This window comes from Anopheles funestus, chromosome X (assembly GCF_943734845.2).
Source record: "Anopheles funestus chromosome X, idAnoFuneDA-416_04, whole genome shotgun sequence".
In the NCBI taxonomy this organism is placed as follows: Eukaryota; Metazoa; Arthropoda; class Insecta; order Diptera; family Culicidae; genus Anopheles; species Anopheles funestus.
The window spans coordinates 12,322,514-12,347,531 of record NC_064597.1 but is presented as its reverse complement, the minus strand read 5'-3'; the positions used below and the strand labels follow the sequence as shown (position 1 = coordinate 12,347,531).

The 25,018-nt window shown below is 43.4% G+C and overlaps 5 protein-coding genes across 6 annotated transcripts; 1 reads left to right on the top strand and 4 right to left on the bottom strand.

The window, feature by feature from the left end:
* Positions 1–1,741: 1,741 nt before the first annotated feature.
* LOC125774571 (C-type lectin 37Db-like) lies at positions 1,742–2,933 on the bottom strand. The gene is made up of 2 exons (XM_049444687.1): positions 2,386–2,933; positions 1,742–2,322 (listed from the first exon to the last, which is right to left on the bottom strand). The coding sequence occupies exons 1-2, from the start codon at positions 2,512–2,514 to the stop codon at positions 1,939–1,941; spliced, it is 513 nt and encodes a 170-aa protein (XP_049300644.1). The 5' UTR covers positions 2,515–2,933; the 3' UTR covers positions 1,742–1,938.
* LOC125762308 (C-type lectin 37Da-like) lies at positions 2,837–3,490 on the bottom strand. The gene is made up of 2 exons (XM_049424253.1): positions 3,289–3,490; positions 2,837–3,223 (listed from the first exon to the last, which is right to left on the bottom strand). The coding sequence occupies exons 1-2, from the start codon at positions 3,418–3,420 to the stop codon at positions 2,837–2,839; spliced, it is 519 nt and encodes a 172-aa protein (XP_049280210.1). The 5' UTR covers positions 3,421–3,490.
* Positions 3,491–8,615: 5,125 nt separating this feature from the next.
* LOC125774653 (UPF0184 protein AAEL002161-like) lies at positions 8,616–9,423 on the bottom strand. Its single transcript, XM_049444791.1, has 3 exons — positions 9,272–9,423; positions 9,075–9,208; positions 8,616–8,994 (listed from the first exon to the last, which is right to left on the bottom strand). The coding sequence occupies exons 2-3, from the start codon at positions 9,205–9,207 to the stop codon at positions 8,789–8,791; spliced, it is 339 nt and encodes a 112-aa protein (XP_049300748.1). The 5' UTR covers position 9,208; positions 9,272–9,423; the 3' UTR covers positions 8,616–8,788.
* A 26-nt stretch (positions 9,424–9,449) lies between these two features.
* Positions 9,450–12,867, top strand: LOC125768723 (DNA ligase 4-like). 2 transcript variants are annotated; one of them, XM_049436885.1, is made up of 3 exons: positions 9,450–9,748; positions 9,811–9,986; positions 10,053–12,867. In XM_049436885.1, exons 2-3 carry the CDS (start codon positions 9,846–9,848, stop codon positions 12,672–12,674), a joined length of 2,763 nt encoding a protein of 920 aa, XP_049292842.1. In that variant the 5' UTR covers positions 9,450–9,748; positions 9,811–9,845; the 3' UTR covers positions 12,675–12,867. The 2 variants fall into 2 exon arrangements, with proteins under 2 accessions (XP_049292842.1, XP_049292762.1); XM_049436805.1 differs by having other exon boundaries at positions 9,450–9,752.
* Positions 12,868–13,854: 987 nt separating this feature from the next.
* Positions 13,855–24,564, bottom strand: LOC125768969 (uncharacterized). The gene is made up of 5 exons (XM_049437352.1): positions 24,271–24,564; positions 23,365–23,687; positions 18,817–18,999; positions 18,517–18,726; positions 13,855–17,424 (listed from the first exon to the last, which is right to left on the bottom strand). Exons 2-5 carry the CDS (start codon positions 23,417–23,419, stop codon positions 15,464–15,466), a joined length of 2,409 nt encoding a protein of 802 aa, XP_049293309.1. The 5' UTR covers positions 23,420–23,687; positions 24,271–24,564; the 3' UTR covers positions 13,855–15,463.
* Between the last annotated feature and the right edge of the window lie 454 nt (positions 24,565–25,018).

The window sequence follows — 25,018 nt, the reverse complement described above, 5'->3', positions numbered from 1 at the left end:
TACATTGAGCTCACATTACACAGTTTGCTTGACATAATCGGCACAACTACGTTTGAATTGGTATATGGTGCTCGCATCTTTGACTTCTCTTGGCATCCTGTTGTACATCTGGATTCCCTTAAAGAATAGAGAGTTTCTGGCTCTCTGGGAAATCAAGTGCGGAATTCTTGGTGCATCTGCCCTGCGTGTGCAGTACCGATGAACGTCAGAACCACGCACTATTCTCTCCCCCAAATACCCTGGCAACATTCCTTTTAATAGCTTGTGTATGAAGGTCATAGTTTGGTACACTATCCTTTGTTCAACCGACATCCACTGAAGGATATCTAGCATCACATTAGACGATGTACGTCGACCACAACCTAGCACAAGCCTCATTATACGATTTTGTAATCGTTGTAGCCTTTTCATTTGTCCTATATTGCCAAGAAACAAGATTGTCGAGCAGAAATCAAAGTGTGGTGATATTATTGATTTGTAGAGCTGAACTTTCCCAACCAAGTTGAGATCATTCGCTAGTCTACTCATCACTCCACACTTTTTTGTAACTTTGGCGATGACCCAATCTATATGAGCGTCGAATTTCAATTTATCGTCAAGTAAGACCGCCAGGTATTTCACCTGGTGGACTCTATCGATTCGTTCCGTGTTAATGGTGATAGAAGGAAGGCTGTACAATCCACTCACAGACATTACCATGTAGCAGGTTTTTCTAATGTTCAATGCAAGCTTTTTGTATTTCAACCATCCATCTAACGCTTCCAGATCGATTTTTAATAGAGACTCAGCTTGTTTGATATCTTTATGCGAGATAAACATTACAGTATCATCGGCAAATAGATTGATCTCACAAGACTTCAAAACCTGTTTCATGTCATTTATATACATTATAAACAAAATTGGTCCAAGAACACTTCCTTGCGGAACTCCAAGGGTGTTTTCTATAGGCTCTGATACAGATGTTCCAAATAACGTTCTCTGAGTTCTGTCTTTTAAATAATTTTCGAACCAATTGAGCTCCTTCCCCACAATACCAAACCGCTTAAGAGTTTTCAACATTAAGGGTCTGGAAATTGTCTCAAATGCTCTTTTCAAATCCAAAAAAACAGCAATTATAGAACTTTTCTGCTCCATTAGTACTTTCCACTTCGCTAGTACAAGATTCAGGGCTGTTTCACACGAGTGACCCTCCCTGTATCCCGACTGTTCCCGAATCAGCAGCTCATTGTTGTTAAGGAACTGTACTAGTTGTTCCTTTATAACAATCTCTAACACTTTTTCGATGACGTGAAGCATGTTAATGGGTCGAAAGTCTTCCGCATTGATAGCTCCAGCCACTTTAGGAATAGGTATAATCAATGATTCTTTCCATGTTTTCGGAAAAATACCTGTTTCTAATGATTTATTTATCACTGAAAGAAGGTTCTTCCCTATTACATGAAAACAATCCTGAATTATTTTAGCATTCACATTTCCTAGGCCTGCCTTTTTGGTCAGGTTAAAACAAATTGTTTTTAGTTGTTCAATAGTAATCCTTCGAAATTTGAAACTATATCTTGGAGTCTGAGTATCGATCCACTCTTCGGACGCACCTACAGTTGATATATTTTCATGGATTTCTTTGACACTGTTCACAAAAAATGAATTAAATTTGCTTGCTATTGATGATTCTTCTGTTTCCACCGTACCCCCAAATTTCACGAATGAAACATTCTTATCATCCGGCTTCAAATTCGCAGGCATGAGCAAAGTCGGATTGAGTTGACCTCCATAGGTTATCGGAAGAAGGAGAAGGTTGGAAAGAACTGTTTTCTGCCGATCACTCTATGAACTCTATGAACAAAATTATAAGTTTGCACTACTTGTACTACGATCTTGTCTATGTTTGGTTCGGTTTTGAGGACTACAAGTGGCTAATAACTGGAATACTTGGCACCATCATACTGGCAGTGTTTCACACAGGAACAATAATTCTTGCTTACAAGATCGATCATTGAACGTGTAGTTAAAGTTTGCACCACCTCCCGACCTGTACTCCATGCAGCAACAGTCCTCCTTGGTGGCATTATTTCCACCGATGCCGGTCGGTTCTCCTTCCCTCCAGTTTGCATAGTTAACACGCTCTCCGGTAGATGCCCAGTGGAATTCTCCTTCCTCACCCAGATCGTTTGCAGATGTCCAGAACATAAAACTGTCGCGCATCTTGGTATAGCCCGTGCCGTCCAGATACTGTACGACTGTTTCCCGCTCTTCGCCGTTCCTTACCGAAAGGAGGAACATGCCTCGCAACCGACAGTTCTCTACCGCCTTGAACCAATTCAGCTGTGGCCGGAAATAGGAGGTTTATTACATTTCTACCCTAACAAGCCTTCTTTACACAACTACCTTAAAAGAGTTGCTGAAGTAGTACTCTTTGTGACGAAAGATCCCGAACGTGGTGTCACTGGTCTCTTGAACCGACCGCTCTAGCACCGTTAGCACGACAAGCAGGAACACTTTTTGTACTTTAACCATGGTCTCAGCTATGGTTTCGAACAAACTGCTTCCATCGGAGTATCAATGAGAATGAAGAATGATTTCCCCTTCTCATGCGCTTCGATGTTGCGCGACTTCTAACATGTGGAGAATCAATCTTCATTCGTTTCGGTTCGGAGAGGTGTCTTCAGAATTTCCTCTTCGTTATACAACCAAATTTGCTCTACACTTTCGTTTATTGTTATCGAAGATCTATTACACATGTTGCTACTATTTCGTAAAGGTTCTCAAACTATTTCATCCACTACTAGTACGAACCCACCCAGCTCGACCTTGTCATAAATTGAATAAAATAACGCTTCTAACCTTCCAACGATTCGCACATGAAAAAGTACTCCCACTGGCAAGCCCGATCGTCCAGCGAATAGTTAGCTCCACCAGACACTGGAGGTCCATAGTGCTGAAGTACTACACAGTGCTCTACTATACAATTCTCCACCACCCAATGGTTAGGCTCATCCACTGACCACCGATCTAATACTATCCGTTCGCCCGTCGATGTCCAGATGAATTGATTATGCTCTCCCAGATCATTGCCCGATGTCCACATTTGAAGATTCTTCTCGGTGCGGAAAAATCCACTATTCTTTATGTAGTCAATGATTCCGTCGAGTTGCGCTTGGTTGTTGATCGACACTAGGAACAAACCTTGGGACCTGCAAAACGCAGCCGCCTTGTGCCAGTTTAGCTGCGGATGATGGAAACAAAATTCTAACTGATTGTTTTATAAAATATTGGCCTATATAGACTTACCTTAAAAGTGAATTGAAAGTAGTAAGATTTCACTTGTAAAATCCTAAACGATACTGCATTTTGACTTATGGCTGATATTTGGAATTGAAACAAAAAGGCCACTAATAATAGAGATACAAAGGAGTGTTTCATGATGTTACAATGCTACTGTCCGGAGACGCTGTTCGTCTTATCTCGATGCAATCCGAGTTCGTAACTGACCGTCAAACTTATTAAGGTCTTATCAGTGTTGGAAGCCTCGAAATATGTGGTATGAATGTTTCGGAGAACAAATGAACTGAACACGTTGAGGTTACAGCGAGAACTAACCTATTTCTTTATTAACTATACCCAATCGGACGTTTTGTATGAGTTTCGGCAAAAGTTGCGTCCTATTTTTCGTATACCGAAACGTTTTCCGCTATTTGTTCCGACAATCAGTCCCCGACAGACAAAGAGACCTCAAATTTGAGAGAATTACGGTAAAAGATCAAGAAGAACATGGAAAACGACGGCGAAACCCGAAAAAAAGCATGAAACCCTTGATTGTGTGTGTGAGCCGACAGAGTTTGTTGAAGCTAGAATTGTTTCCATCTCGTTCTGACCTACATTGTTATCCTGCGTCCTTACTCTAGCGTTCATCCCACACTGTGACGAGCTCAGTTTGCTGTGCGCTAAGTCCAGGGTGGACGTGTTGTGGGACTTAGAAAATTTTATATTTGTTTGTGCGTGAATGATGCGCGGAAGTTTGCACGTATGCGCGATTGCTTTGTGCAGTGCAATATGCTGACCAGTGTTGTGATTTATGTAGAGTTGATGTGCCTTTTCATGCCATTAACGTGTGGTGTTAGTTTTTTACCTGCACTCCGTGCTTGCTTCGGCAAGCGCATTGAAATGTAGTGAGGGAAAAAACTTTCGGTGCATGTTGTGGAAACTTCTTCCCCTTTTCACACGACGATTAATTCAGTTTTTGTTGTGTTTGGTGTGTGAATGTTTATACGTGTATTTTGGTGACAAATAGTGTCAAACATATTGTACGCGTTGGTACAGGATAGTGTTTTCGTCTTCCTTTTATGCTTCTTTTGTGCTGCGTCATTCGCCGTGCGCACACTGTAATCCTGTGTGCAGTGAAGGATCGTTTTTTCTTCTTGCGCTGTTTGCCGCATCGTACGCGCACCCTAATCCAGTGTGCAGTGAAGGATCGTGTTTTTGTCGTCCTCTTCGGTGTTGTTCGTGTGTCGTCGTGTTTGCCATGCAGCGAAGCATGCGACATGACACACACTGTTACACGTCTTACACTATAATTGTAGAGCGGAGCTACAGCCCCGCCTACTTAAAAACCATGAAAAAGCTCAAAAATTCGAAAACAGAACGAGAGGTCGCGATACGTTTTTGAATACGGGCGCGCGAGAGGCACATAGGGATTGCCGATTCCAGCAGTGGCTTCGTCTCGAGTAGTTTAAATGCCCATATTTTGCTATACGGGTTCCGCTCGAGCAGTTTAAATGCCCATATTTTGATACCCGGGTCAGTTTCGTCCAAACAGCAGGAGGACTGCAGGATTTTTGCTGTCATCGTGCGGATGTCTAGCAAAAAGCTCAATTTCAAATTCAAAGCAAAAAAGCTTGTCACAGCCGTTGCCACATTATTTTTTTATGTGTGGCGATCGACCGTCTTTTTTTTCTCTTGCTTGCTCCTGCTAATTCTAGTATTTGTTCGATTCGCGAGTTCTGTTCTGCGCTGGCGTGTCTTGCATCGCGTTCGTTCGTTCGTTCTGCCTGTGGCTTGTCGGTTTGTTTCGTTTTGACTAGTGGTGTAGGATTTAGACCGTACTATTATTTCAAGGTTAAGGTATCCTCGCGTCATGTGCGCAAGAGTAAGTATGATTAGTCATATACTGGAGTGATATTGCCAGCTCGCCCATGTGTGTTTTCTGTAAAGATACTAATGGTAGGAAATATCGGGAATCGGGATCCCAGACTTACATTTGGAGGCAATTTACCGTGGTGTTTCAAGCGTCGGCGAACCGATGGTACCAACAATTTGGCGCCAAAAGGATTGATACGGACCAGGTTTTGTTCTACGTGCAGTGCCTCGAACGAAGTACCATCAGCTGTTCTGTTATGGTTCTATTGTTGGTGATGCTTCGTGCGCGATGCATCAAAATGTTGTGCACTGATCTGAGCAATAATGATTTTTAGGTTGGTGTTTTTTGTACGAGTGTTTTTATTTTTCAACATAGAATGGCGATCCTCGCACACGGACCGTTTTTACGTAGCTTTTTAGGATTATACAATGATATTTGTTGAATTATCTATGGGTTTGTTGTTAAAATAAACATACCTTTTTTCGTAGGCTTTCGTGACATCTAATATGGAAAGCCGTACCAGAACATTATCAATCGTACATATTCTTGGCTCTTGCTTGATACCGAATAGGATCATTACAGATGTCGCGAAGTACGTTCATGTACAGTGCGATGTTAAATGTTTCATTGCGTTTCAATTTCTACACGCGCCTTTTATTTAAAGTGTCTGAGCATCTTTCGCACGGCATCGATTGCGCTGGTAAGAAGGAAACGCTAGAGAATGTTCCATGTGTTACGTTCAGCTGTGTTGTGATATGTTTTGCACTAAATATTAGTTTTCCAGGAAGTGTCGCTACGGTCGCATCCTACAGAAACAGTTTGGCTCACGGACTTAGCTGGTGCAATGCAATGAGCAATTCAATGAAAGGATCGGTGGCAAATGAAATATTGTGATCAGCAACTCTGGCTGGCAAAGACAAGCATTAGAAGAATGCTTCGAGGAACACTGGCCACGCAATCGATTTGTATTAAGAGAAATGCAAATAGAATTATTAGACATATTAAACTGATACAGCTGTTTATCTTTCACAACACAAAGAAAGTTGTAACGTGTTCAAAAATATGCTATGAAACATAAACATAGCTACATTAACACATCATAGCTGTGTGTTATTATTACAATTCACAATGACTTCCAATGTTGTTTTAATTGTATATTTCAGTCTATTATGACTATTATTCCACAACCGTGTGAAGCTGTGGTACGTTCGTCAGAACGCCTTGTCACAAATAGTTTGCGCATTATTTCATCTGTTGATCATTTGACGATGGGTCTGAACGACAAGCCATGCATACATTCCTTAAGATAAAAATATCGTTTGAATCATTGGGATCACGAAACACTATTGTTTTTCGCTCTAGTTTTTGACTACTCACGACGGTTTTATCATCAACAGCTTCCATTCATATGATACGACGTATACGCATGATACAAATGTTGGAATAATTCTGCAGTGTGAGCATATGACGAACTAGTACTTTGGTGGTTCTTTATTTCACGGTCCTATAATCAAATCGGATTCCAACGCCCAAAACGTCTATTAGCTCACAAGAAAATCTTGGTAGAAAACAGTAACATAAAGAGGCTTCGATCATGTTTGCTGTTGTTTTATTTTTGTATGATGTCTTGGTGCATTCGCCTCTCATAATATGAACTAATAATTATGTTAATAATAATGATAAAAATTAAGAAAACAAACGTACAGCGATTCATCAGCGATTCTGTATACGATCCCGCGAACAACTCGGGTAGCTTCGATTTGTTGTTGTAAACCAATGCATTTGTTGGTGTTGTTGGTGTTTGGAGCAGTCTGACAACCGCGAGGATTGTACACTTTTGCATCGACGGTAGAACGAGCGTGAGTACGAGCAAGAGGGCATAATCCAAGAGAAGCGAACGGCATGAGAAAACTCATCACCCCGGCTCTAAACGCTTAGCAATTGTCGCGTTTGCGAACGCGAATCAGAAAAATTTTGCGAAACTCCATATAAAAAAAATTGTGAAAAGTCGCTATACGTGTATTTTCAGCGAAAAATCGCGATTCGAAGCGCGACTTGACGCCATGACAGTTTTCTGTAATAACAAGGTAAACATGGCAATACCAAGGTAAACTAATACAAATTAAAAAATTAAATATTTTGAGTGTTATTAAATATTGTAAATTAAATTAACAAATCGAGTGCTATTTATTTTTTAAAAGTACGCAGGATTTGTATATAATTATTGTGAATGTCAATATTATTTTTAAAACAGAAGAATTGCTGTTAACAAAAATCCCATGCCATGCTTACAAATGCATGGCTGCATTGTTTATGAATTTATTACTTGTATATTGAACTTGCTTGAACAAGATAAATGAATTAATAATTAATAAATAATTAATTAAATTAATTAATTAGAAAAAAAATTAGAGTTAAAATATATTAGATAGTCCACAGCACAGTGTTCCATCCCTTTTGGAAGCTGTGTTGGAATCGTGGTTATGAATACCTGTATATTGATGGTAGTTTGGAAGCTGTGTTGGAATCGTGGTTATGTATACCTGTATATTGAGGGTACGGTGACGGTCATGAAATGAGAAAAAAGCCATACACGTTTGATTACCCGTATTCGAAGATTTTTACCTTTATGCTACTCGAAGCTGCCGATCCCAATTCTATTTTGCCCGGTGTATGATGCGGTGGGCAAACACATCTTCGTTCACCTATTTATCTTGTTACAATTCTTTCTGGCTACCAGAAAAAATTATAACAAGATTTTCCAGCGTTAAACACACAAGAAAGCAAAACGGACAAATCTGCGGTACTGTTAGCAACAGCCGTTATTTGTATCACAGGAGTCAGCAGCATCCTGCCACGAGCTTTCTTGATGGTCCTTTGTTTTGAAACATCGTCACTGGGCTTAAAAAACTTGCCTTTGTCATAAACTTCATCAAAACAATAAATTGACTATTTATTATAATTTTCTTTGTTTAAATTAATTTAATTTAATTCGAAATTAATTTCCCGCTACCGGCCAGATTGAAAACATAAACAAACCTTGCACGAGAAAACTTAAACAACCTTGAAGTCGCGCCGAAAGTCGCAAATTTTTTTGGGAAAACTGTGCTACGATTGTCGCGTTCGCAAACGCGACAATTGCTAAGCATGTAGGCACGGGGTAAGATGTGATAAGATTTATTATTGGCACGCAATTAATAATCTCTGAGGACATTATTTACCATGTTTGAACTTCCTGTGTTGTTTAGAATTCGGAATAAATTTACAAAGCTGAAATTTTATTTCCTTGAGCTTCAATGCTGTGCAGCTTGCCAACCACTGGTTCATTATTTTTAAAGGGCACCCTGTCAAAAGCTGCAACAGTTGTGAGAGGAAGCTTTGTCAACAATGATCTGTTTATTTGGTTTTAAACTTCGCTTTACCAAGAGGAAAGGATATTAGGATAACATTGAGCTGAAATGTATAAAAGCAAAATAAAAAATTTAGCCCTTAATAACAGTCTACATTTATTTTTCGCTTTCACACAACGATACATGGTTAAAGTGATAGTAGTAAAAAAATACAAACAAAAACAATACAGGAATGATCATCCCAACACAATCCCGGTATTCCATTTCAGTTCCCACTTTCAGCGGGTTTTGGTGGTGCAACATTCTAACTCTGCTGCATCGGTTCTTCACCGTCCGATGCTTCTGCACCTTTTGCAGCCTTGCGGCTATTTTCCTCCTTCAACGATTTGAGTGTTGCCCTTTGCGAATCCAGCAGCAGAAGTATCTGCGCCTGCAGATCGTCATTCTGCTGTTCGATACTGTCCAGTGCCGTGCTGAGCGAATCTAGCCGATTGCTTAGCTCCACAATTTCTGCAATTGATAGAGAGGATAGAAAGGTTAATAGAAGGGTACCAGCTAGGTGGACAACTCCGAACTCCGTACACACATACCTTCGGTTACCTCTTCCAGATCAATCTCTTCCCCACCGTTCGTCGGTGTTTCGTTTTCGTCGGTCGATTCCGTTTGCTGCTCATCGTCCGTCTTCTCCTGACACGGACTCGTTTCCTTCGGTTCCGGTGGCATTCTAGTGGGTGTTTTTTATTAGCGAACGATTAGATGTTTACGGCACTGTTGGTTTTTCGCCTACCTTTTTGTGAATTCCTGCTGCTAATGGTCACCTGACTTTGGCTGAGGATGGTGGTTTGTTTTGATATAGCAAATGTTTTCCGCCGTCCTATGATTGTTTACAGCGGCGAGTTCGTTACTCGTACTTCAAAAGCTATCATATTTTAAACTATTTCCTCCCTTGTTGAAAACCAATATGAAAATTAAATTAAATTAACATAAATAAACATTACGTCATACATATTTCGTAAGAAAATCGTTATTGTTTTGTTACGATTGTATACGCACTTAAATGAAACTGTCATTGCACTGTCACGCACCATCCCTGTTTGACACCGTCAGCTGATAAAGGTAAACAAGCTGTAGAGTCACGAATTGTTTCGTGTAATTACAAGTACGTGTAATTTCTCGTCCGGCAATGTTAGAACGTACGAAAGCATACTCCAAACAGTGCACTAGTCAATTTGTTCCTTCTCGGTAGCTACTAGATACTAATACGGTTGGTAAGGTAAAGTTTTAAAGGTAAAAGTTTTGCAACTGAATGCCTTCTTTTCCCAATAGTTAGTAACCAAAATCATCCAAAAAGGAACACCCAAATGAGCGTAAAGCAGGAATCGTTCAGCGCGCTAAGTTCCTTGCTGGAAACGGTTAGTCATTCACCCACGCACGTGAAGGAAACGGTGCTGCGCAAGTTTTTTCAAGACTTTGAACACTACCGTCAATCGTTTGAAGATGTGGTAAGGTTGCTGTGCGGCTGATTTTGTTTTGCTTTCTTCAAAACTAAACTAAGCATTTTTTTGCAGGGAAATCAACCATCGATCTATCCGTGGTTACGGTTAATTTTGCCGGGCATGGATCGTGAACGCAAGGCGTACGGTTTGCGGGAACGAACACTGGCCGAAGCGTACATTCGGGCACTTGGGCTCGATCGGCGCAATGAGGAGGTGCAGCGGTTGCTAGGAGCGGGGAATGATTTGGCGGACCGGTTAGGACCGTTGCTGCACGGTCGATGTCCGGCCGTGGGTGATCTGACCGTTGGTGACGTGAACGGTCGCCTGGATGCAATCGGCGAAGGTGGACGGGCGGTGGCGGCACGCGATGAGCTGGTGGCACTGATTGAACGGGGCAGCCCGCTCGATCTGCGGTGGTTGGTGCGGATTGTGTTAAAAAATTTACGGCTTGGCGTAAGCAACCGGCGTATATTGCAGCTGTACCACCCGAATGCACCGACGCTGTACGATGGTGCGAGCGATCTGAAGCAGATGGTGCAGCTGATCGAGACGAAGGCACCGGATGTGCTGGAGACGGCGGGTGGTGTTGTCGTGCTGCTGACCCACTTTATCCGTCCGATGCTGTGCCAGCGAGTGGAGCTGCGCCAGGTCGGTGAGTTGCTGCGCCGTGATACGTACTGGCTCGAGACAAAGATGGACGGCGAGCGGTTCCAGATGCACTGGGATGGAACATCGTTTCGGTACTATTCGCGCAACGGGCACGATTACAGTGATGCGTTCGGTCGAACGCCTGACCAGGTGGGTGGTACGCTAACGCCCATGTTAGCGTCACTGATCGCGCCATCCACCCGTGACCTCATCCTGGACGGTGAGATGATGGTGTTCGATCGACGTGACCTTCGCTATCGGGACAAGTGTGACGGTACGGATGTGAAAGCGCTCCGACCGGGCAATGCTAATCTGCGGCCGTGCTTCTGCGTGTATGACGTGCTGTATCATAATGGACGGGCACTTACCAGCGTACCGTACGCAGAACGGGCACGCCTCCTACCGAATGTGGTACGGGAACAGTTCGGCTTTGTGCAGCACTGTCGCCGGGAACGGGTACGGGATGCGGACCATCTGATCGAGCTAATCAATGCGGCCATCGATGCGCAGCAGGAGGGTGTCGTGCTGAAGCGTGAGGATGCACCGTACCAACCGAATCGACGGGCTGGTACCGGCTGGTACAAGATCAAGCCCGACTACATCGACGGTTTGGTGGTGGACTTTGATCTGCTCGTGATGGGCGGTTACTACAATCTGCGCCGGTCGTACGTGAACGCATTTCTGGTCGGTGTCGCCCGCAGCCCGGGCGTGTACGTTTCGGTCGCGAAGGTAACGATGGGACTTGGTGTGGCCGAATGGCAACAGCTGAATCAAACGCTACGGTCCCACTGGCGGACGGAATCGATCGAGGGATTGCACTGCGGCCGTGTTCAGCCCGACGTGTGGATTGCACCGTGCAACTCGATCGTACTGCAGCTGAAGGGTTCCGAGCTGGTACGGAGTGATTCGTATGGGGCTGGGTTCACTATACGCTTTCCGCGTATCGTCACCACGCGTGCCGACAAGCTGCCGGACGAGGTGTGCACGCTGGAGGAGTTGGAACAGCTTGGCACTAAAGCCGGGCCCGGGAGTTCACCCCAACTGGACACCCGCAAGGCAACCAAGCTTGCCAAACGGCACGTAACGCTAGCGGATTTAAATGCGCCGGCCCCGGAAAAACCATCAAAACACGGTAAAAAGCGTTTGATTGCAGCGGAACGGTTATTAGTACCGGACCAGCGGGCCGTATCACCTCTGCCTGGTGGGATGTTGAAGGGTCGCGATGTGTGCGTGATGAGCGTCGACAATCGGACAGGTGCACCGACGATCGAAACACTCGAACGGTTGGTGCAGCGACACGGAGGCCGTGCCGTTGCTAATCCCAGCCCGGACACGTTCGCCATCGTAGCCGGCCGGGTAACGTTCAAGGTGCGCAAGTACATGGAAGCGGGCCGGTGGGATGTGGTGCGGGAAGATTGGTTGCTCCGTGCCGGGCTGGACGGTCGGTTGGAACCGTTCCGACCGGAAGACATACTTACCGCAACGGAACCGACCCGGATGAAGCTTACCGAGCAGTACGACCGGTACGGTGATTCGTACACACGTCCAACCACACCCACCACATTCGGAGCGTTACTTCGCCGTATGAAACGGGATGCGGACCAAGGCCCGGTAACTCACCAGCTAACCGGTTCGGAAACGGTACATGCCGAAACGGTCCTGTTGGGTGTCCGGCAAGCAACCGGCAAACGTTTATTTCGGGGTCTTAGCGCGCGGCTATACCTGAACCGAAGCGATCGGCGTTCCGGTGATGCGGAGGAGGACGAAACTTCACTGAGTGTTGATGCGTACCGGGCACAACGTGAGATGTTGCGATTTGTACAGCACGGTGGCCATTGGTTGCGCGATACAGAACCCGACGCCGTTCGGTATGTGTTTGTGGCGACACCGGTTGAGGAGTGTGCTGCTGTGGAAGAATGGATCGCTACAGTTACCAAATCGGACCAGAACGATCCACCGAAGCTGTTGCGTGTGCAATGGATCGGACGCTCCATCGAAGCTGGACGGCTGTATGACGAGAAGGATTTTACTTTTAATGACTCTTAAATGGGTCCCCGTTCGGGAAGTTATTGAAAATATTGAGCCGTCGAATGACTAGTCATAGGTATCTTTTCTGCTGGAAACGTTTCTATCAAATGGAACATCAAAGAAACTGAGTGCGCTTAATTGAGGAGGGGTTTTTTTTCTTTACATAATGCTGTTTTAATGTTAATAACCATTAAAAACTTTACTAATTGAATATTGAGAGTTCTTTACTTTTTTAGTCCGAAACCAATCTGAATCAAATTTCTTTCTCTGAATTCTTGTCTTCTTATCTGTATTGGCGATAGTGATTTTATTCATTCTTTTCTCACTTTAGAGTCTTTATATGACTCTCCCAGGTCAAGCAGGAACTCCGCTTTGAAGAGTTGATGGAACAACTAATCCAGCTAACTATCTCCGTCCCGAGTTGCTTTCTGGAGCAGATGAGATGTTGAAACTTTTCAGCTTAGGCTCACCCACCATCCATCATTTGATGGTAAAAAGAAATTGGATCAAGAAGAAATACCTTGAGAAATATAGAGATCACCTTTAGTCCTCTATCCTGACCGAGGACGTCAATGCACTATCCAGTTTTTGGAGGTAATTGTGTGCAGGACTTGTGGAGAATTCCAACCTCTGTCAAGAAGTTGTTCATCAGGTCACTCCATTCCCCAAGAAGCGTAGAAGAGCACATAGAGACCTCCTTTTTAGTTGATTGGTTCATGTTTTTTTCGACCACTTCACAGTTCGAGACCCAAGCGATTACATCTACAATATATGTGATATGTAATGCGGAGTGAAATCGTGGTTCCACTGTGAAAAATTGATTCCGACTCCGACAGAAAACCAAAATTGACTCTGATGAGTCCGGCCGACTCCGAGTTCGATCGAGTCCGAATGGGTCCGATTGATTCCGGATGAGTCCGAATGGGTCCAGAAGAGCCCGATCGAATCCGACAAACCATGGGTAAATTGAAAATTTTGCAGGACTCGAAGCGGGGGGGAGGCTTACTACTGCCGGAGACCTTCAGACTCCAACTTCAGATGGCGGCGGAGTTGGGCCGATCCGACTCCGGCAAAATTTATAAATTACCCCTTCACTAATCTACAGTTAAAGTTAAAGATAAAACTCAAATTATGATCGGACGCATACAACGCAAAGCGCACAAATACACACACCTCAGAGACTAAGGAAAGGTTATGAAAAAAAAGTATTAGACTTCAAATTTATTCCATTTTCATTATACACTGGGGCGGAGGTTGCACGATGAGGATATTTTTATCGTGGAAACACGGGCGCGCAACAAAATGGTGGTTAGTTTCACACTTGGTTGTATCTTTCTTTATGTTTTGCTTCTCCTCTGTTCTGTTTTTTTTTTGTTTGTTATTCATCGGGTGTATTATCATTATTATAGTTAATATTATTAGTGGAGTTTCCACCACCCCAGTGGAGGGGGATCTTATATTGTGGTGCACCTACTGCTGCTGCTACTACTACTACTACTGTTCGCTGACACCTCGAAAAACAATCCCCCCATCATTTCGAAAAGCCTTTTTTTTCTCCCGTAGGCGCGCGCGTGTCTGTGGGAGTGAGTAAATCCAGAGTACACCAGAGAACCTGCCAAATGATTCTGCATCTACATTTTCATCATTCTTACACTTCGTCCTCATTTTCGAATTGTACATTTTAGATACATATATCTATTCATATTTATATATATGCATGTCCGTGCCTGCTTGGATATAAGCATGTCCGAACAATGCACCGTCCGTGCATACGTTTTGTTTTTCGTAAGTTTCTATGTGTGTTTTCTGTTAATAAACCAGGTTCAAATCATTGCATTTCGTTTCGCATAAATATGACAAATGTTTCCGTGTGTGTGTATCTGAGTGTTACCTACAGAGGTTTCTTAACAATTCCTCTGCTGTGTTTTGCCTTATATACGTTTCTCAAGCGCGCATTATTATTGTTTCCTATTCATGTTATCTTTTCAGTTTCTAATTTAAAAAAATAACACAACAAATCTCTGTTTTCATTCCGTTTTTAAATATTGCAAATACAAAAAAAAACCTCGAAAAGGAAAATCGTTTGCCAACACTTCTATCGCGCAAAGCGAAAATAGGCCTTTTCTTGTTCGATCACAACACCGCACACGCCCGGGTGCGCGGTTGTGATATACGATAGGATAAACTAATATTTTGTGTTTTTTTTATAGACGAAAAGAATGGATTACCATAATATTAAACCAAAAGGTTTTAATGAGTAAATTGAAGAAAAAATTCAACACACTTCAATTTGTAATGGTGTAAACACACCCACACATTGTGTGGGTCGGGGAAGGTAAGGATATGTACTGGGTGTACATATAGTGTGGGAGAACATGTTCGTTATGTTCGATGGAGAAAAATTTCTGAAACAGTTCCAATCACTTTTTGGCTCGGATGCCATATTTCACCGAACCAGCATTACAACAGAAGCTGCTTTCATTTTGTTTCGCACAATTACGTGTGCGTGGAGCGAGTGTGTGTGTGTGTATGGAGAAAATAAGCAGAAAACACAAACCAAATTTTGTTATGATGTAAATTTTGCATCAAGCAAAGTAAAAATTGTGTTTGAAAAAACAAAAACAAAAAATTGAAAAATCTACCAACCGAACCATAGCAAAAAGAAAAGGGGGCAACTCAAAGGATTAGGACCAGAAAGAATCTGGACAATTAGCGCTGGTGGGCACTCAGCAGTGAGTGAAAAGAAATGGATGGTAGGGTTGTGCACGTTTTGTTCTCGTTTTGCTGTTTCGGGGTCGAGTTTTAACTTAGTTGGTTGCAGTGCTGTCCTCTGGAAGCAGGGATGGGAACAAACGGGTCAACGTTTGCACCGAAGCCACGACGAACATTGGTTGTTTCGGTGGTACGAGCTCGTACAGTTTGGCCACCGCCAGCGATACAGCTGCCGAAGCACGGGCCGCCATCAGCACCGCCTTGCTTGCTTCGGTGGCCGCTTCCATCAATGGTGCTGGTACCGTTACGGTGCCGGCTGTTTCTTCCGCCTTTGTCGCGTCGTTCGCTTCCACCTTCACGGAGTCGTTTGCTTCCACCTTCACCGCGTCGTTCGCTTCCACTTTCACCGCGACGTTCGCTTCCACCTTCGGCGTGTCGTTCGGTTCCACTTTCACCGCGACGTTCCCTTCCACCTTCGACGCATCGTCCCCTTCCACCTTCACCGTGTCGGCTGGTTCCGACTTCTGTTTGATAGCCTGGTAAGCCACCTCAGCTAGCGCTGAAGCAGAAAACGCACTGTTACTGGCCAGGGTTACTGCCTCGACTTGTGCCTGCAGCACGCTATCCTGCTTGCCGGTCTCCGCCTCGATGTCAGCTTTCGCCTCATTCAGTACCTTTTGCGCCAGCTCACCGGCTACGAGGCCCGCCCTTGCTGCGAGCCGCACTTCCGCCTTCAACACCGTGACAAGCTTATCCACGTTAACGCGCGATTTCGGATTTTCTGCGGCCTTGGCCAGCTTTGTACAGGCATCGGCCGCCCGCTTGGCGGCACTGTTTACCGCGGACGTGATTGCTGTTGCATCCGTGTCATCGAACTCGTTTAGCCTCTGCACCTCGCATTTCAGCTTGATCTGCTTCAGCTCGGTACTGTTCTTTAGTGGCACGGAAATGCGCATGTCGGCCAGCTTCTGCAGCAGCTCATCCTCCTGCACCTGATCCTGCAAGTCGGTGCGCTTCGGGTAGATTAGCAGACAGCGACCGTGACGGCTCTGGCTAATTTTTGCCGGATAGCAATCCCGGTTGCGCAGCTCCTCCTTGAACTCCTTGAACGGTACGGAATACATGTTCGAAACCCGTATGCGGACGCCATCCCGCAGATGCCGGGGCGGCTGCCGGGGCTCCTGTCGGGCTGGGCGCGTACCGCCCTGTTGCGATCCTTGATTCGTCCTCTGCCGCATCTTCATTCTTGACTCATCGCTCAGATCCTCGTCCTCATTATCGCGCGGCTTGGTTGGGCGTATTCGGCCGCCCTTGCGCTTACGTTGCCGCTGTGGATGTTCCTGCCGGTGATGCTGGTCGTAAACGCGATCCGCTGAATCCGGGCTCGCGTAGGTGCGGAATCGATTCGGATCGCGCGGTTTACGGAAGAAGCGCCGTTTCCGGCGCATTCTGTCACCGACTTCGCCGCTCTCGTTTTCCTCACCATTGTCGTGTCGCTCGTTGCCGCTCTTCGTCTCATTGTGACCGTCGGCGTTGCTGTTGCGCGTCGAACGGCGGCGCCGGTTCTGCTGCCGGCGTCGGTCCTGTTGACCGCCACCACCACCACCGTCGTTACCGCGCGTACGCCGCTTGGCGAAGCTTTCCACATCCGTGTCCTCATCCTTCAGCTCGATGTGCTGACCCTCCTTTTCTAACCGCTCCTTCAGCTTCTTCAGCACCCGCACCACGTCGAGCCGGCGGGACGAAAGCAAACCCCACTGCACATCGATCGCGCGCGGATTCGGCCGTGGATCGACGCGAATCACACGTGTCGGCGTCACGATCAGATCAACGGTGAAGTCATAGTTCTGGAACAGCTCCGTCGGCAACTCTTTGTATACCTGCTCGTCTGCAACCGTGGTAGCGATTACTGTTTTCGGTGTAATCACACCCAGGCTTTGGAGAATGCCAATCTCTAGGTCAACGTAGCCGTTGCCCTTACCGATGCGTTGGCCACGCTCCGATACAGCGACGCAACCGACCACAACCATGTCCAGTGGTTCGGTCTGATCGATGCCTGTTGAGAGAACGAACACACAAACATTATTCCTTGGTCAGGGTTTTGCGGTCTACCCGGCGTTAGCACATTTATATCATAAAGCCATTGTTATATCATTGTTTTTTTTCTAATGAAATTGAATGTATAATACAGGCAATGCTAGCAAATGGCGTTAGTAAACAGTATATTAATATTGTGTAGCAAAATTGTGTAAACCTCCTCTCACCAGATGCATTATTAACTGACTTAACATGCAATTCTTAACACGAATTTTAATTTCAATCACACCGTGTACTTAAATCCCGGAACACCGAAAAAATATAGTATAACGTCGATTATCCGGGGGCGGATTAACCCTGCGCTGAAAATTGACAGCTGTTCAACCGTGTTAAACATTTGTACTGAAGTCAGGTTGGTTAAAACTATTAAAATCGTCACCAAACGATATATTTGAAAAGATTTTATTTTACGTTCAAAATTTTAATTGTTATTTGATAATACTTTGCTTGATCCAAAATCATTTTTAGCACCCAAAAGACCAACATAGTATAGTATATAGATACTATATACGCTTTATCTAGATATAGAAATGCCCTTGATATTTAAGGGACTATTATCCGTGGAAATCGATTAACCGGCATCAGTCCGATCCCGAGCACCCCGGATAATCGACGTTCTACTGTATATTTCATTTTCTGATTCACATATGTATCGTATAAATTTCTCCTAACGATGAATTAGTAGCGTTTCTCTGTGATCATTATCAATTGATTTTTCTCCCAAAGGAAATATAATTCATTTAAACATCTTTTATAATATATCGCTATCTATATCGCATCAACGTTCAAATTTGATTGTTTAACTTTCTTTTTGTTCAATATCGTTTCAGATCGGTGGTTAATAATGCCGGAGCATTATTTCAAACGTGTGGGAAGGATAATCATGCATTAAGGTAAGACATTAGCCATAAGGTTGATATTAAATTTTTGCATATTTCCCATTCATTTATAAATTCTTGCACATGGTGAGATAATATGAAAATAATTGTTAATTTACGCATTTGTTCAAAAACGGACATAGAGCAAGAAATGTATAAGATTTGTTACGCACCTAGCTCCTCGTATGTGTCGTTGCCGGCCAACATCTTGACGATACGTCTCTGTTGTACCAACGGAACCTCCTCTAAGCTGCACGGCAGCTTAATCTTAGCGTACAGGTAGTCGGACTTTTGCGACGGTGCGACGAACAGCGTTTTGTTCGCCTTCAGCACCTGCAGCTTGACCGACTCCTGAGCCATATCGATGTTCACCTTAATATTTTCTAAAAAGAAAGTAAAAAAACGAGCGATGAGTGTGAAATTGGGGGATAATCGTTGGGGGAGGGATTTTTTTCGGGTGTTTAGATTCTTACTCGCATCTTGAAACTCGGTCGTTTCGGCAAGCCGTTCAGCCGTTTGTTCCGCTTGCGGGAAGAGAGGTATTTTTTTGTTTACGTAACGGCTTTGGGCTGATCCTTGCGGAAAGAGTGGTTTCATCACTGCCCATACCTCCATCCGGTAGAATCGTTTCGTGGGTGCACTATCTTCATTATTCTCTGTGTAGGGTTTTAGGGACAAGGAAGAGTGAGAGAAAGAAGGAAAAAAAAAGATTAGTTCAAAATGCTTGGAGTTTCTTGCCATTGATTTGCTGGAAATGTGCCGAACGATTCTCTACGGGATAGTTTTACTCCAAACGATCTTAAAAACTGGAAAATATAGTGGCTTAAAATTTTAGTTTCTCTACTTTTAACTTATGCAAGAAGGTTGTACCCTAAATTGTTCGATTTTACACACATCTTAGAAACGAAAATAGACAATAAATATTTCATCACGGTTATATTGTTGGTAGTGTGCGTGTGTGCAGCCATCTTTTTTCTCGCCCGACGAACATTTCCGTGTTTGATAGAAGAGTGTTTGTTGCCCATTTGATTGATGAACTCGTACGATCGGTGTTTTGTAACCGAAAGTCTCATAATTCGTTGGTGATCATTTTTGATTGCCGATTGATGGACGAACCAGGTGCGCCTGGATGTGGATAACGCCGACCGGTGCTGTCATAGATGTTTCTCTACCACAGAAACGCACACACGCTCACTAAAACAATATTATCGGTTAATAGTTATTGTCATATATATAGGACCCACAAATTAACTTTAGTTAAAAGCAGAATCATTAAGTGTTATAAAGAAAACAAAGATTCAAAAATAGATTTAAACGGTTTTAATAGTTTACTGCATAAAACTGATGAGTTGTCAAACTAAGAAAACAAGAAAAACACGTGTTTGTAACAAATATATAATTGGAAAATAGTCTGTCCTGTTAAAGAAAACTAAAAGTAACACCTTCTAATATTTCAACCACACCTTCTACACGTGAAACTGCACTGTATAGAAATATCACTTTACCGTAGTTAATCGTTCGGGCACAACAAAAAAAACACACACACAATTCTTTACAAATCCAAGTATCTGTTTTGGCATTCATTTTTTGTATACGTTTTGAAATTTGATTAGCTGGGGATTATGTTTGCTCTAAACCAAAGGATATGACGGGGCTTTTGCACGCTTAAAATAAAATAAAAGGCAAACTAAACATTTGGTCAGCATTTTTTTAAATAATTGGTTGTAAATCGCACCCAAGTAACTTATCCCAAATAACACCTTAACTCATTAATGTGTGTGATGATTCATTCTGTATTATAGCAAATTATAGCAAGGCTGTGTTGAGGAATATCGAATAAGGTCTTCCTCTCGATCAATATTAGAAGAAAGTAGGGTACTAACGGTGAACACTATTGGAAATCTGGGCTGGACATAGCTTTCGTATATAAAAAAACACACAAGAAAATGGAAAAGCAAATAGAGTGAGACGCAAGTGTACGGTGGGGGGGAACAGTTACTTACAAACGCACACACCGTACATATACGCGGCCAATAAATGGTTGCGCTATTTTCGGGTTGATGCATTTCTGTTTGAGTAGTTCTTTTTTAATTCTTCATTACCACCTGCACACATCGACGATCGGATGATAGGTGTGAGGCCGGGGGCCAGTGAGAAACACAATTCGCGAGCAATCGTAATCGGAATGTGGATGTCCTTATACGACAAACCGGGCGTGCGTACCATCATCATCACGTACATCTCAATAGCGTTTCTTCGTTTTGAGTCAACATTGAATTTTTGATCGGAAGGAAATAAAAAAGGGAACCAATGTTACAGAATTAGGAAGCAAAAGGGTGACTGGGGAGCGCAGAACGGTGACGGATCGATAAAATGATCTCATCGCAAAACGTTCCAACAACGCTAGAGAAAACGCACCCTCTCTCCCCTCAACATTTTCGGTGTTGCGGTGAAATGCGTACAAAAGGGTAGAAGAGATTGCTTGTGTCAGGCAAGAAAAGAAAAAAATATTAGCCAGATAAACACACCGACGCATTGTTGAGAAAACCATTTATGATCGATTTCACAATTCGCATCAACGCGCGCGCTCTCACTATACTCAGCAACCTTCTCATTCCATGCGCAAAGCCCACCGTGTTTCAACCATTTTGATTCGTGCCAGAACGGGACGGAACGTTCCATAAAGTTGTGATCATGATGAGGAACGCGGCGCGCATGCGTGAGATGCATCTTTTCCATCCCTCATACAGGCGCGAGCTCGGGCGCGCGCGCGCGCTCGCACCCGCTTTTGGTGTGTGGGAGATGTTCACCACTCACGGCGCAGCTCACGATGCCGTTCTCACACCGTTGTTCACTGATTTATGATTAACTGGTCGGAAGGCAAGGGGAAGGTCAGAAGGTGAGATGAATCATATCATCAGGGTGAGCAGCACATACGATCGCGCGTTTACCTTCCCTCATTTCTTAGCAAATCCTAACAGTGTGTGTGAACCAAGTTTAAGATGAATAGGAAAGTTTAGCTTACGCCATGGTGGCCGTGTGTTTGCAACTAACCGCGGTGTAATACCACCCGGAGAAATGTTTTCTTTCTTGTTTACTTTTCCTCTTTCCCTTGTCCAATGTCTATACTTATCAGGCATTTCACCTAGAAATGCTGTCGAATAGGGGTATTTTTTCATATTTTACCCTACTAGCACTAGAACAACCGGATCAGTGTTAATGCTTTATTTTTATCAAATTCGTTTTTGAGAATAATTAATTCAAAAATATAGTTGATTCGGATTTTTTATATATCTTTTCAATAGTATGAACTCAACAAAACGAAAACATTGAAAAAATCCAAAACCATCAGACAGACAAAAAATAGGCGAAAAAAATTACAGTGGAGCGCCGATTATCCGGCCAACTTTAAACCGGCTGTACCATTATCCGTGCAGCTCGGAAATGACAATTCCAAAGGCGAATTGACATAATTACTGCAAACCGACAATGACAAGAAATAAAAGCTACAATAGGGAATGATATAATTGGCTCAAGTTCGACCAAATAGAACAGATTTAATTTGTAAAGTGCACTTAAGAAAACCTTTATTTAAAAAGTTCACTCATTACACACTAAATACTAATATTTATCAATAAAAAGACATGTGCATATTTTCCGTGAAATTCGCTTATCCGGCAGGGGCTGAGTCCCGATGAGCACGGATAATCGGCGTTCCACTGTATTTACCTAAATATTTAGCATCTGATCGAGATTGCATTTGAATGATTGAATAGTTAACTTAAAAACAACAAAATATAGTTTAATATATCATTTTCCAAATAATGACATACTAAGCATGTCAGGGTTTGTAGATGTCCCCGAATTATTGACTTGAAAAAAAAAACTCCTCCAGTCGCACTATTCCTGCCACATTGCGGCAACATGGTTTTATAAAAATGTAATTTTTCAACACATCATCAAATTGATGTGGCACATTAGTAACACGATTGATAAGTAGAAGCTAACTATTGCCAATCTAATCTCATCTCGTTTCATTCCAGTGTAAAGCCATGCTGAGGGCTTTACCTGTATGTGTGCGTATTTGATTTGACTTAAAAAATAAACGCCTCACCGGCGTCTCATTACCGCGTGATAGTTGAAGCGCCGCACAGAAAAACACTATGGGAAAAGGTAGTATTCGTGTGTACGTGTGTGTGTGTGTTTGATGCAAGCACTTCCGGCAGAAGCACACACACAAACATACACGCAAGCGCGGCCACCAAAATTTTTTGCCAGAACCACACGACCGTACGGGAGATGAAAATAAGAATGATTTCACACATCGTACTGACAAGATGATGCGCGTGAGATGACTTCACCGGGTTTTGCAGCGCGTGAGCTAGAGAAACTCGCAATGATGAGAAAGGTAATGACCGGACCCGTGAGATGATGATGGGCATTCAGGCGATATGTGTCACGGGTAGGCTTCATCATAATCAGAGTTCGATGCAAGATGCATTGTAACGAATCTCGTACGTTTTTATTTGTTTACCTTATTGCTAATGCGATAATGCTTCTCACAGATGAAATTTTCGTCTTAAATTGTTACGCTTCATTCAGCTAGGTGTCACAAAGCAAAGGCGATATGTTCCGTCTCGCTCTTCCTTGTGCACCTTCACGCATTACAAATAACGCAAAGGAAAGGGACATGTGGAGTTGAGATTTGGCGTAAATGTTTTCGCAGCGTTGCATATGAGTTACGCTTACTGTGATTGAACTACAAAACACACTACTTAGCCACAAAAAGTGCGGAAAAAAGGAATTATTTCTCCACCCCTGCATGTGCAGCATGCACCAACCATTAACCTATTAAAAACACACGGCCGGTACGAAATGTCCCTGACAAGATGCTGGACACGTACAAACCGGATAAAGCGGTTCCCCCCGCAGTACCAATGTAAATCTCTGCTGCATAAAACTTGTGTCTCTGCAAAAAAACCGAAAAAAAAATCCTACGGGAAACCATGCCTCTTACTCACCCGCCGCCGGTGGAGAATTCTTTTGGACGTCGTCCTCGGCCTCGCTGGCTACCATTTTGGGTTGTTTCGGTTGTTCGCTTTCTTCCGCTGTTCGTCCGTTATAATCACAGAAACGGATTTTTATTGCACCGGTTTTTTTTTGGGGTTTGGTGGAAACGGTTCCTCAACGCTTTTGCGGAGTGTGTAGCTGCTCCCTAATGCCAGCCGATGTGTTCACTCACGCACACACACTCACTCAAGTGCACTATAGGCAGCAGCACCAGCCCACTGGTGTATGCGTCCTTTTTTTGTTTCTTTTCTTTAATCTCCGATCGACCAAGGGCCTACGGTGGGGAAAAAAAACAGATAAACGGGTAAAGTTAATGTATTTAGTAGTGAGAAAATTGTGCGGCAAACATGTAACTAAACTGCTGCTACTGTGGACTTTTCATGGATCTGATACGTCTTTCATGGATTTGATACGTTTCGCTGTTTGCTCTGCCGAGCAGGGCGGCGCTCATTACCGCACACACTATCTCTTTTACTCACTGTCCGCCCCAGAAATAGACACGCACACACCTGTACGCGGCGTGGTACGTAAAAAAAACACACATTCGGATGTGACTCAATGCGTCTCCAAGTGGAGGAAAAAAAGAGACAGCACGATGATAGCAAAAAGGATTACTTAATTAGGGAAAATCTTCCCTGTAAAGCCTCCCATGCAAGTGAGATACTAAAATTGGACATTGCAGTAACAAAATCCCACTTTTTGGAATTATATTTTACTCTCCTCGCATCAACGCGCAGTCCAAAAAGGGAAAGGCGAGGCCTGATGCTTCTGCACACACATACGCACGCAGCCGGCGCGTACCAATTGTGCCTACATTCTTCCTAACCTATAAAAATGAAAATGGCGAAATAACCTACCTTTTGCTACGTTATCCGTTACTGTATTGTAACAGTGCCGTTATACGATGAAATTTCGCAGAATTTTTACCAGAATATATCCGTGCGTGTAGAAAAAAAACACACCACTTCGCACTTGCAACTGTTACAAAGATTTTATTTTTCTCTCTCGCAGAATACAATTAGGAACTGTTGTGTTTGGATGCACAGCACAAGGGTAACACGTCCGTTTAACTCAACGTTTGGTATATAGTGATGTGCGCGTTCCGGATTACGTTCGCTGTTTGCCGTGAGTGCATCGTACACGAATGAACCGAACGGCAGTAAAATGGAGATGAACCCATCCGACCAAACAAACGGAACTCAGCTGGATTTGTATTGAAACAGACCCAAGCAGAAGAGTGGCCCACTCGACAATTTCAAAATTGCAAATTTCAAAATTTCATTTAAAGTTTTGCATCAATTGTGTACAATTGTGTTTTATGTGTGCTTTTTTAAACTCTTTATTAAGGCTGGTGGCATTGCTCAGTCGTATACGACTTTTTTTCTAAATTTTGTATGGGATTTGACAGATATAGTCGACCGACGTTTTTGGTCGTACGACCAAATCAAAAATGTTTGATTCCGTCAGATGTTCGTGTACGACTTCTTCCGTCAAGTTGAATTCGCTTGTATAAACTCGAAATTGGTGTTATTTTCTCGATTTTCATGTAAACAAATTGTTTCAATGTTGTTTTAACTGCCAATTCAAAAAAAATCGTACGAGCAA

What these genes read in the sequence shown, in the direction of transcription:
- LOC125774571 (XM_049444687.1), bottom strand. Translation starts at nt 2,514, where the DNA reads ATGGTTAAAGTACAAAAAGTGTTCCTGCTTGTCGTGCTAACGGTGCTA. An exon ending in ACTTCAGCAACTCTTTTAAG is followed by an intron (nt 2,323 to 2,385) that starts GTAGTTGTGTAA and finishes TTCCGGCCACAG; the next exon opens with CTGAATTGGTTCAAGGCGGT.
- LOC125762308 (XM_049424253.1), bottom strand. Translation starts at nt 3,420, where the DNA reads ATGAAACACTCCTTTGTATCTCTATTATTAGTGGCCTTTTTGTTTCAA. An exon ending in ACTTTCAATTCACTTTTAAG is followed by an intron (nt 3,224 to 3,288) that starts GTAAGTCTATAT and finishes CATCATCCGCAG; the next exon opens with CTAAACTGGCACAAGGCGGC.
- LOC125774653 (XM_049444791.1), bottom strand. Translation starts at nt 9,207, where the DNA reads ATGCCACCGGAACCGAAGGAAACGAGTCCGTGTCAGGAGAAGACGGAC. An exon ending in TCTGGAAGAGGTAACCGAAG is followed by an intron (nt 8,995 to 9,074) that starts GTATGTGTGTAC and finishes TATCAATTGCAG; the next exon opens with AAATTGTGGAGCTAAGCAAT.
- LOC125768723 (XM_049436885.1), top strand. Translation starts at nt 9,846, where the DNA reads ATGAGCGTAAAGCAGGAATCGTTCAGCGCGCTAAGTTCCTTGCTGGAA. An exon ending in GTCAATCGTTTGAAGATGTG is followed by an intron (nt 9,987 to 10,052) that starts GTAAGGTTGCTG and finishes ATTTTTTTGCAG; the next exon opens with GGAAATCAACCATCGATCTA.
- LOC125768969 (XM_049437352.1), bottom strand. Translation starts at nt 23,419, where the DNA reads ATGGTAGCCAGCGAGGCCGAGGACGACGTCCAAAAGAATTCTCCACCG. An exon ending in GAATTCTCCACCGGCGGCGG is followed by an intron (nt 19,000 to 23,364) that starts GTGAGTAAGAGG and finishes AACCCTACACAG; the next exon opens with AGAATAATGAAGATAGTGCA. An exon ending in GACCGAGTTTCAAGATGCGA is followed by an intron (nt 18,727 to 18,816) that starts GTAAGAATCTAA and finishes CTTTCTTTTTAG; the next exon opens with AAAATATTAAGGTGAACATC.